The sequence below is a fragment of the Acomys minous genome, assembly GCF_964271855.1.
Source record: "Acomys minous genome assembly, chromosome: 12".
NCBI lineage: Eukaryota > Metazoa > Chordata > Mammalia > Rodentia > Muridae > Acomys > Acomys minous.
In genome coordinates, this window is record NC_140493.1 from 12,484,278 (window position 1) to 12,496,813 (window position 12,536).

At 39.5% G+C, this 12,536-nt stretch overlaps 1 protein-coding gene across 3 annotated transcripts in view; it reads left to right on the plus strand.

Annotated features, from left to right (window-relative positions):
* The window catches only part of CPNE8 (copine 8), a 181,406-nt gene extending 174,526 nt beyond the window's left edge, over positions 1 to 6,880 (plus strand). For all 3 annotated transcript variants that reach the window (XM_084749495.1, XM_084749496.1, XM_084749497.1), the window contains one exon: positions 5,201 to 6,880. In XM_084749495.1, coding sequence (XP_084605621.1) covers positions 5,201 to 5,389 — 189 coding nt within the window. In that variant the 3' untranslated portion in view covers positions 5,390 to 6,880. The remainder of the gene's footprint in view (positions 1 to 5,200) is intronic.
* The last annotated feature ends 5,656 nt before the right edge of the window (positions 6,881 to 12,536 follow it).

Sequence of the window (12,536 nt, forward strand, 5' to 3'; positions counted from 1 at the left end):
ATTTGTAGGTCGGTTATTTCTATGGAATCTTTCTTGAGTGTTGCAGATGGTAGGATAACACTGTGTATCTTCCATTGTTTAGGGAAAAAACATATCTGAACAGGCTGGTGTCGTCCTACCAGAACAAAGGCTGTGCAGGCTCTGGTTTCCTTGCAATCTGTTTCACTTTGAGGTTCTTTATACGTTCCTAATAAATCCCCACATTTTTCAGGTTGGAAAAAAAATGAGAGCTGCGTCTTGTAGACTGTAGTGAGGTTTAACTGGCCAGTCGGAGCAGTAGGTTGACTTTCTCTTAGGCTGTCAAGTATTGAGCAGCTTCTGCGTGTGCACAGAATGTTAATTTGAGCCCATTCTATGCTCTCTGTGTGTGAGGCAGGATAAGAGCATTCTATCATTGACCCCTTCGTTAACGTTAGGAAGGACCTTAACTACTGTGTTCTTTTTTAAAAAGTAGACCTGAGTTCAGTTGCTTTTGCCCATAATCCTCAGCTAATGAGAAATGGAACCTAGAAGCTAGATGCAATCCTACAATGAACTAGAAAACGCTTTACGGGCCATCTGAGCCACTTAACCATCTATACATCCCAACCTCAGACCTCAGTTTTCCTCTTTTGCTACACACACTCAGGACCGCATTTTATCTCTCATCATAACACATATTTTCATGATGTTTACTTCTAGTTTCCCTTGTCGTTTACCTGGGTCACATTTCACTGATGTGGGCAGAATTCCTCTGCCTTGGCATGGGCTCCTTGTCTTTCTTTCACATGATTCCCTTACATTAAAAAAAAAAAAAAACTAAAACAAAAAACAACTATGATCAAGACGGAGAGACAGCCAAGCCACACAGAGTTATGGTGATGATAAATCGAGTTCTGATTCCAAAGCTCACGTTCTATTGTAGTCCACCTCACTATCTGGTGTGAACTTCTAGAGATTATCAGAACCTCTTCATCTTTTCACATAACCATAGAATCGGGCATATCCATCGGATCTAGTAATGACTGGCACCGGCCACTATTTGGACTTGGCGAGGTTAAACTTTCTAAGCTTCAGTTTCCTCTTAGGTCAAATCAAAATAAGGATAGGATACCCTTGAAATTAAAGAAGATGCTGTAATTAATCCCTTAGCAGAAAACCTCCCGTTGCTTGGTACTAGTGCACTAGTACCAGTGTAGATAATTGTCAGTTATCATGCTGGCACTGTCCGGCGGGAGGGCATTTTGTCTTTGTTTTATGGTAGCTGTGCCTTGATCTTGCCATTTACATATGCGTATGTCCCATTACCTGGAGAGTCAATCCTGTATCTGCAGTAAGCAAGAGGAGCTCCCGTGGTGTTTTTATTTTCTTAGGTCACAGTATGTAAAGTGTGTTTGTTTGCTGTGCTGTGGATTGGCCATTATATTTCCTGGAGTGGTCATTCATGTTGGCTGCATGTAGCTGATGGCCAGCCTATCATTTCCTTAAAAATTACATTTAAACTATACTTTCCATTAAACGGAGAATAATAGCCTTGGAGTCTTGGACTTGAAGACTCACTAATGGAGTTCTGCACAGCAGGGACAACCAAACCCAACTGAGTGAACAGCAACTAAAATCCAATTTTCCCAAACACATTCAAATTTGTTTTCATAACTAGGCAAAACCATCCATCAGGGCAGCCATGAAGAATGTTTAAGGAAATGGGTTGAAAGAAGATATGGAGTGCCACACATGCCATGGTTTCTACAGAGCAGAATACATACCCTGTATTTGTTATGTGACCAGGTTAAACCAGCGCGCTGCAAATTGCGCTTTCTTCTTATGTAGCCGTTTAGGAGTCTGAGTTCTGTGACCACAGTGCACCTTCACCATATGTGAGGATTGCTTTTTGATATATTTTTTTTTAACCGAACGTCCCTAGCTGCCGCATTCATAAATGGGGGATTAAGTAAGAAAATAAAGGGTGTTCTGAGTGGTAAAATGTCAAGGTAGGAGGACACGCACAAAGCAATTAGAGGACTTTTTGTCTTGAGATCTGTCAAGTTGGTATAACAAGAGGTGATGATGTGGAGGAGTGGTTGGCATTGCCCCGCCCGTTGGTAGAGCACCTGGTGGCAAGCGTGAAGAACGAATGTCCCGTGGGGGAAATTTTAGATAATTCAGAATTAGCAAATAGAAAGTTCTCTGCTTTTTTCTACTGTCAACAATCTCCGGTGATGAGTAGAAACCTGTGGTAACAATGGCTTTCTCTGACAGGGTTCTCAACTTGGGCTCAGGTGGCATGCCAAACTGCGTGCCTGTCTAACACACCTAAGTTAGACATGATGAGTACTCCCTCCGGGGATAACAAGCCTAGGTTTATTTTGTTGCTGTTTTATTCATTATTGTAAACAGGCTTAGAAGATGAGAACTCCAGGCATTGTGACTTTAATTCTGATACCTCTAGAATATAGCAAAATTCTCAAAAACTAATTATAATTTATTTCAACTAAGAAAGTACAAGATCAATCTCCTATTTGTCTCTTGTTAGAAAGCAAGCAGGCTTCTAAGGGACTTTCTTATACTGTACTGTACTGTACTGTGATAAAACAAAAACAACACATCGGGATAGGACAAAACAAACAGGCTGATGAAGAGACCCCAAGAAAATACACAGGAGACAGAGACAGACACAGAGACCCATTTGTTTATACACTTAGTAATCTCATAAAAATAAAAAACTGAAAGCTAAAATATATATGGAAAGGACCTGTAGGGTGATACATATACGTATGTATGTATGTATGTATGTATGTATGTATGTATGTATATTTGATGTATATTATAAAAATAAAAGGAAAATTGCTGATTTAAGCTTACGAGACAACCACTAAGAATGCCTTTGAGCTCGTTTTCTGCTGGCCATCTACTGCTGGCCATGCAGCCTGTCCTGAAGAATAATTTGTTTCCCCAATGAGAATCCCTTGGTGAAAACGAAATTTTCATTTGCAAGTGGCTATCAGTTGAGGATAGCTTCCAGGTTAAGGAGGAACCGGGAGGAGGAGTAGAGCGAGGGGGAACAGTAATCACAATACATGAGAGAAAATACATTTTCAATGAAATAAAAATAAAAACAATGCCAATAAAATATGTGACACATAGAGTTGCATGTAGATATACACACATATATATATACATGTGTGTGTGTGAAACAAATAGAGCATGCACAAGAAATCTATGTTAACAAAATGTATTTTTAGCTTCAAAGAGAAAGAAGGAACAAAAGCAAGCATAAGCCTATGTATGTTACAGCGATTGCTAAAGAGCTTAAAAACTATTTTAATTTAAGCATTAAATTCTTTGAGTTGTTGATTTAGATTAAGGGAGAGGGGACACAGAACTTAACATGTTACTTTGCACATCTAAGTTTTTGTTACACAATGTCATCTTGCCTTCCCTGTTCTCTTCTTGGCTAAAGACTGAGCGCACTGGGCTTTCCCTGCCCTGACTCAGCAGCCTTCGGCCTCTTACACCATCTCTTCACCTGTCTATTGCATGTGTGGAAGCTGAGAATAAGGCTTTTGGAAGAATGAGACTGCCTTCACTACATCAAAATTACCCCTGCTACTTAGTTTCCTCTGTTATTTAACTTGTTTTCCCTGTAGCAACTTGATTGTTTTAAGTGTACAAATAACAGTTATTTTCCTAAAGTAAAATTTGAATAATGGCTTCCATCAAAAGCAAGTTTTCGGAATAAATTTGTCTCATTTTCTTTCTGAAAAGAAAAACATTAATATAAACTTTCAGATCCTACATGCAGAAATTATTGTACATCCTAAATTAATGTCCTTTCTCTTCATTTTCTCTCAAGACCAAAGATTAATGTGCTCATAAGCTATCCGCATCCTTAATGATTTCAATCATTCCCAAGTTCCTTCGAGAATCATCCCTCATGGAGAAATTGAACTGGTATGCTCAGCAGGACCGTGCTTTTTAACCAAGTAATGGTTCCAAAGGAGAATAGGCCCAGACAGTCCCTTGGCAACGTGCATGGTGCAGAGCTGATAAGGGCTGCTTTGCAATTGCTAGATAAAATTAAAGCAATGGCATTTAGATATGAAAATAATCATACCATTTCAGTCAGAATGATTCCAACATCTTATGCTGGGGTCTTTTGCTTTCACAAATAACATATATATAATATCAATGTCAGAGCATACTGCCTCTGCATACTGCAGTCCAGGCTCACGCCATAGGAACTGCATGCTTGCCCTATTCAATAGCCATGACGTGATGTTCTCATAACAATTAAAAATAATATCTTTAGGACTCATTAACGGTGTGCACTATTTCTATGATGAATGGCATGAGATTTGTATTAGTTAACTTTTATATCAAAACTAGATTAAGCATGTAACTAGCCCAACTTGAGAGGGGGAAAAAGTCCCATAGTGGTTAAATGCCCGCTGTTGTTTAGCGTCAGTAGGCACTGTCCCCAACAGGACACAAGTGCAAGAAGGAAGAGAAATGCATCCCCTTTGCTAAACACACATTATGAAGATCTGATTGCTGTCATAGTCAGCTGTAGTGACAAATCCATTTTGAATGTAGGATTTGTGTTGCTCATACTTTTACTCTGGTCATGTGTGGCTCTCCCTGTTGCTCTGACAAAACACCCAGGCAAAAAAAAACCCAGTGTAGGGAAGAGGATTTATTTTGCTTATACTTTCAGGTCATTTCCATCACTGATGGAAGTCAGGCCAGGAATCCAAGCATGAACCCAAAGCAGAGCTCGCGGCAGGATACTGCTTGTTGACTCAGTGTATGGCTCACTCACTCAGCTAGCTTTCTCATACAGCCTAGGAATGGCACTGCCCATAGTGAGATGGGTCCTCCCACATCAACCGTCAATCAAGAAATTCCTTGACAGACATGGCCAAGGGCCAATCGTATTTGGCCAATCCCTCATTTGAGACTCCCTCAGATGGCTCTAGGTTGGCAGCTGAAGCTAACTAGGACACTCGTAAGAACAGTTGTTTGAATGTAAGCCAGGCATTCCCAATACCATTTGAGTCAGGAGGATCATGAATTTGAGGCCATGTTAAGCAGTATAGTGAAATCTTATCTCAAACACCGCCCATAAAAGTAAACGTTTTTAAAAAATTGTATGTGCTGGTTATATTAATATCTGTTACATTAATATCTGAAGATTGTGATGTAATTTTCCCCTCTGTTCTAGTTTGTGCCGTTCAGGGATTATATTGACAGAAGTGGAAACCACATACTGAGCATGGCTAGACTTGCCAAAGACGTCTTAGCTGAGATCCCTGAGCAGTTCCTTTCCTACATGAGAGCCAGAGGAATCAAGCCATCGCCGGCGCCTCCGCCATACACCCCGCCCACACACATGCTGCAGACGCAAATATGACCACGTGCAGACTCTGACGCTCACCACACGTCAATCAGAACTGCAGAGCCTCTGATTTGCACCTGGTGCTCTGCTAGGAACCAGGGACCGAGACTCTTTCTCAGTTTGGTTGCAGCAGTCCTCGATGGTGTGCTTTCTTGGATCCAAAACCAACTCTCTTCCTAAACCAAAACTGTAAATATGGTTGTTGCATGAGCAACAGGAAAATTGTTTAAATGCTTGAAGCAAAGTAGAGATGTCTTCTCTAATTTTCAAATGTTTTCGTTTTGTTATTGACAGAATTAGCAAATTTCCAATGTATTATTGGGAAAAAGCACAAGCTACATTTTTAACACAAATATTGTCCTCGACTGCCACATATATAGGACAGCAGTCTCTGTGTCAATGTTTACATGTTACTACTTTTTAAATTTCAATACTTTTATAACTGTTCTTAAGAATAAGTTTTGAATATTGAATCCTTTGTCTTCTAAATTGCAATATCTATACTCACAAGAGCAATATCTCTTTGAATGACTGTCTGGACATTCATGATGTGTAAGGGGAGAGAGGGAGGAAAAAGGATCTATTTAGCGGTTAATATCTGACCTCAGTTTTAGCCAATTGTGGGAATTTAAACTTATAACCAGATGTGACCCTGTAAGACTAGTATTTTTCATGGACTTTCCGTTTAAATTTAGACTGCTGTCAATTTGTTTCACGATGCTAAGTAAAAGCAACACAAAGGCAACTATAGTAAACTGTAAATGCACAGATTTTACTTTGTATCAAACTACCCTCCTTATAATGCTAATTAATGAGTAAAACCAAGAGTATAACTCTGAACCACGTAGCAGGTGTTTTGAATTTTGTACTCAGTTGTATACTGTCTAGATATTTTAATTCAAAGGGATACTGGCTCTCTTGCTTGGGATTTCTTTTTCTCACCATTCCACTTTGCCACATGGATTGCACAGGCTGAAGCCTCTTGTGAATTCTCAGTTCAACGTGTGACTTAGCACACAACACATGTGTGAAATGAACTTTTTCCTGTACTCTGACCTGCCTGTTTGTGAAATAACCCATTCCTGTACCCTGATCTGCCTGCTCACAATCAACTCTAAGCAGTTTTCAATGTACAGTTTTTATACGAATTACAGTTTTGTGAAGTTACGTCTAAATTTCTTTAGAACAAATGGCCTTAAATTCTCACAGAATTCCTGGAAATGATTGTGAATTGCCTTCAAACTACAGAAATGTGTATTTATTTCTTGTTCTTTTCGTGTCAACAGTGACTGCTTTATAATCTCTCTGCCTCCCCCTCTTTGCGACTTGGATTACTCCTACTGTGTGTTCTCTTGTCACAAGTTGACCTCTGGTGACTTTTATAAGCATGAAGCTGTTTTACTGGAAAACAAATGCATCATCCTCATAGCTAACAGATCACAGTTACACAGCTGTGATATGAATTGTCCATTTTAAGTATGTATTAAAAAATCTTTAAAAGGATAACTGTGTGTTCTGCAGATTTCATGGGAGTGACGGAGACTCATAATGTCCTTTGCTGATTATAAACATTTTTGCCTGTCTATTTTGTTAGCCAACAGATATTTTTTTGATTTACCTTAATTCTTCAGTCAAAAATGCAAAAGTAAGTAAGATCAATATTTGGTCAGTTATTTTCCTGTACTGACAAGCATGCACACTCTTGTCTGAATGATAGCGTATTCATACAGAGCAGCACTGGATTCCAGGGCTAAAACAATCTCAGTGATTTGTCATCCCTCTGGCTGAGAAGAATGGTTGAGAAAATATATAGCCTTAGGTCCCCATGTAAGATTGGAGACATCTTGTCTCCTCGTTGAGAATGAAGATTGCATAAATAATAGGATGCAATGACTCATGTAAAGCTGGCCTCAAGCTCATGGCCGTTATGAGACATCTGTTGTAACCACCTAATTGTTGGAGTTGCTAGGAGGTACGTTGCTGTTGAAATTCCCAGGAACATATTTCACAGACTCAAACACATGTCACCATTAGACAAGATGCTTCAGAAAAAGGTCTGGGTTGAGAAAAAGGGGCAGAGCCAAGTCACCAAACCTGCTGCAGAAACCATCTCCAGACCTGGAGTGGATGCCATAATAGTCCCAATGGCTCACTCTGCCATCCTCTTCTTCACCCATTGCCTCCTTCTCTTATGAAAGCCTTAAACTACCCTTTCATTTGCACAACAAGCTCTCAGACTTCTGTCCCCTTATTTCTGTCATCAAGGCTTAACAGGTTTTATGTACCATCAATTTCCATCACTTCCCAAAGAAATAATTAAAACTATAGAGACCCCTGCACCACCTCTCCCTTACCCATCCAGTCAGTTTGGGGTCTCAGTCACAGTGCTGTACTCTAATTAACTTCTGTCATTGATCAGCTGCTTTCTGAAGCATCTTGTTTCCCTGGCCCTGGGGAATACGACTTGAGTGGCACAGTAGTAGAGATGAAGTATAGAGGATTCCAAGTTTATCGTGTAGCCGCTAGAATCAGAGAATGTTGGAGTTTTAACCTTTCATCCAGCATGTAGTACAAAGATAAAAAGGGGATAGTTGCAGACAAGCCATGACCATGGCGCAGACTGTTGTTCTTTACACTTAATGGAGATTATTAGTTGAATTATAACGTTTATTTATGTTACTACTTGGCTTTTTTTTTTTATGATTCACAAATCTAGGTAGCCTTCATCTTATAAAACAGAATGAGAACTGAGACTTCTGGGTAATAACAATACTTGATTTTATAGTGGGGACAAGAAAACAGAACAACCAAAACAATTGTCTAACAGAATTTCCCAAAAAAAAAAAATAATAATGTCCTGATCTTGATTCCTGATCTTGACTCAAATTTCATGGTTTCTTTAAAAAAAAAATTCACCTATGTTGAAATCTGTCTCAGTTTCTGTTTTATCATGCAGGACTGAACGTGAGTAACAACTTGTAGGGTTTGGCTGGTGATACTGGCTCCTGAAGGAGTTCCCACCAAATGAAACCTTGAGCACCATCATTGTGTTCAGCATCACTGGTACCTGTCATCCGCTCAGCCATAAAGAGACTTCACACACACACACACACACACACACACACACACACACACACACACACACACACCTATTTCTCATAGGACCTACCACTGCCAAACCAACCAAACCTGTACGCATCAGCTTGTACTGTTTCCATTGTTGCTTTTGTGTTATTTGCACCTGACAAAGAGAGCAAGGGAGTTAATTAAAAACTCTTTCCTAATCAACACTGTTGAGCTGAAGACCAAACTGGTTTCCTGTCAGTGTCAGTGTGAGTGGTTTAATGAAGAAAGGAAGTTTGAAAAGCAGAACTTTACATGTAGACAGCATCCCGTGAGAGGCATCTCATTGCTGTGTGACGCAATGACCCATAACATGCCGAAATGCAACTGAAAATGTATGTTGAGTAGTGTGGCATCTGGCATAACCGGGCCTCCTGGCCTCAGGCATCTTCATGAAATAAACTCAGGCTGTCTTGCATGTATTCCCATGAGCAAATGAGGATACTTTGACTTCTTTCCTCTTTGTATTCCCTTTTATCACCTTCACTTGTCTTATTGCTCTGGCTAAGACTTCAAGTACAATTGAAAAGGAATGGAGAAAGTGGACATCTTTGCCTTGATCTTGATTATAGGTTCTTTTCTGTTTAGCAAGATGTTGTTTGTTGACTTGTATATATTGTCTTTATCATGGTGAGGTGTGCTTGGTGCTTTCCCAGATTCTCCAGGACTTTGATCGTGAGGGGCCATTGGATGTTGTCAAAGGGCTTTTTTTTTCTGCTTCTAATAAAAGGATTGTGTGGTTTCTGTTGAATATTTTATAAGGGAGATTATATTTATTGATTTACATATATTTATCTGTCACTGTGTCTCCAAGATGAAGCTGACTTGATCATGGTGGGTTGGGCTTGAAAATATGTTAGTGGTAACTGTTGCATTTATGTTTATCAGAGAGATTGGCTGAAAATCTTGCTGTTGCTTTTGGATATCTTTCTGGTACTAGGAAATTTGGATAATAGTAACTTAGTAAAAATAATGTAGGCGTGGTATTATGTATTATAGAATAATTTGAAGAGTATTGGTGGTAGTTTTTGTTTGAAGATAAGGTAGAATTTTGCACTGTATCAATACAGTTCTTGGCCTGTTTTAGCTGGAAGACTTTTTGACTAACGTTTTTATCTTATTAGGTGTCTTGGGTTTATTCAGGTTATTAAATTCATCTTGATTTAACTTGGGTGGCTTAATAGTATATCGATTTTGTAATTACATTTTGTGTTTATTTTATGGGTTGGGTATGGATGTTTTGTGTGTACATATGTCTGTGTGCCAAATGCATGTGTTGCATCTTCTGAAGAAAGCATTGCATTCTCTGAAGTCACAGTTGACTGTGAGCTACCATGTGGATTCTGGGAGTCAAAGCTGGGTCCTTTTAATTGCAGCCCATGCTCTTAATTGCTGAGCCATCTCTCCAGGCCCTGAATATAGATTTTTAGAGTATGTTCTTATGACTCACTGAATTTCCTCAGTGTCTACTGTAGTGCATCCCCTTTCATCTCTGATACTATTAATTTGCATTCTTTTTTTTTTAAGATCCCACAAGCTATTGAGAAAAAAAAATGTTATCCTTAGTATGAGTAAAATGTTGAATAGATGTCCATTAGATTCATAAATTCTTCTGATTTTATGACCTTACTTAAGTCCAGAGTTTTCTTGTTTAATTTTTGTCTATTGGTAACAATGTTGTACTGACATTACTCTCTGTCAGGGTTTGGGGTCAGTCTGTGGTTTTGGGTGTAGTAAAACTTCTTTAATGAACCTGAGAGCCTCTGTTTGGTTCATAGATATTTCAGACTGTAGTATCCAGATGAAGTTATCCTCTGATGATTATGAAATGCCCTTTATCTCTGCTGACTAGTTCTGGTTTGAAGCCAGTTGCTAGCATAGCTGCATGTGTTTGGCTATTAGCTCCATTTGCCTGGGATACTTTTTCTCATAAGTATCTTTTCATAAATGCTTTTTGCCTTACTGTGTGGTCTTTCTTTGATGGTGAAATGTGTGTATCTTGTTTTACCTGTGTCTCTGGAGGGGGGGATTAAGGCCATTAATTTTAGTTTTAAACAATGTGTATTGCTTTCTATTAGTTGTTGTTGTTGTTGTGTTGTTGTTGCTGTTTTCTTAGACCTCCTTTGATTTGTTCTTTTGTGCTCTTGGGTCAGTTTAACCATTTCTTCAGACCGAAGTATTTCTTCCATTATCCTCTGGTTTTCATGATCATACTTTCTTGAATCTGTTTTTATCGTGCACATATTTTCTTTCTAGTTAAATGACAAATAATAGTTTTGCTGTGTTTAATAAACTTGGATGGCATTTGTGGTCTTTCAGAGATTGTAGAGCAATAGTCCTGGCCCTTCTGGCTTTCAAAGTGTCGATTGAAAAGTCAGATGTTGTTCTGATGGAAATGCTCTGCTTGTAACTTGGTCCCTCTCCTAACTTTTAGTACTCTGACTTTGCTCTGTATGTTTGTGTTTTGATTATCATACGACACAGGGAATGTCTTTCTGCCCTGGGTATTTTAGGTTTCTATGCCTCTTGCACTTTGACAGGCATCTATCTCATAAGATTGGGTACATTTTCTCCTGTGATTTAATTGAAAATATTTTCTGTCTTCTACTTGATTTATTATAATTTTGAAGCATTCCTCTGTCCTTTTTACTTGACTTATCAAATTTTTCATTTGAGTTTTATTTCGGTTTAGTTTTTCAGAGATTCTATATCTTTATTAAATTCTGTTTTCACATCTGAAGTGGTTTTCTGTAGCCAATATAATTGTCCTTTTGTGGTGCCCCAGGATGGGGAGGCCTGGTGACACTCAGAGGAAGGATAGCAGACTACCAAGAAGAGACTTGATACCCTATGAGCATATACAGGGGGAGGAGGCCCCCTCTGTTATAGGGGAAGGGAGTAGGGGGAAAGCGGGAAGGAGGGAGGAATGGGAGGATATAAGGGATGGGATAACTATTGAGATGTAAATGAATAAATTAATAAAAAAATTTAAAAAATAAATAATTGTCCTTTTGTGGTGTTCATTCTAGAATTTATGCTCATTCCCTTTGAGTTCCTTAATATGCTGATAGTTGGTCTTGTGAAGTCATTGCCCTGTCCATAAACTAAGCTGCTCTTCTCAGAGAACATAATGGTGGGAGTAGTAATTGCTGGAGAAGATATATTGTCTTCGTTATTCATGTGTGTTTTGGGGATGGGGACTGGACATCTGGATTTGTTATTAGTGACATTGGTGTAGATATATATTCTCACCTTGATTGAATGGGTGTTTGGGTTTTTGTGTGCTGTTACACCCACTTATCATATTGTCCAGCTAAATGGTGCTTGGAACTTAGTCTTGGGTCAACTCTGTGTTGATGTAGGAAAGTCATGTGAGAAGCAGCTCTACTTTACCTAGAAATAGATGCCACCCAAGAGCAAATCTTCTATAGCTGGACATTTCTCTTATTTTTAGAAGTATAAGGCAGGTTCACTGACGTCTATAGGTGATCATTGAGTGGCAGGGGCTGTCGTCCCACTAAGAGTGGGTGGTGCTCCCTGGAGTTAGGGTGCAGGATGCCAAGCTACTGTATGGAGGAGGTGGGTGGGTGGCGGCCAGGCTGACCATCCAAACCTGGGGTTGGAAGTCACAAAATGCCACATGTTCCTCAGGCAGTGTGGTGATCAGGGTGATTCACAGGCCAGAGACAGTCTAGCTCTTGAGGTCCCAATCTGTAGTAAGGCTCATGAGATGTCACGTGTTTCTCAGACGGCACAGTGGATACAGTGCCAGGTATACTGATTCTGGGGCTTCCTACTTGGAGTGGTGTTCATAGAACGTTAACTGGCCCCCAGCTAGTGGGAGAGATAGGGTGGCTGCTGAACAGGCAGGCATGGAAACTGGCTCTGAGAGTCTGTACCTGGGTCTGTCTCAGATAATCTTATCTGTAATTATACACAGTTGTTGATATGACACACAGACCTTTTTACTTACCTAACACTCCCTCATCAGCCTACCATCAACCCCAACATGTGACTATGCATCTATTTCCTAGTTATT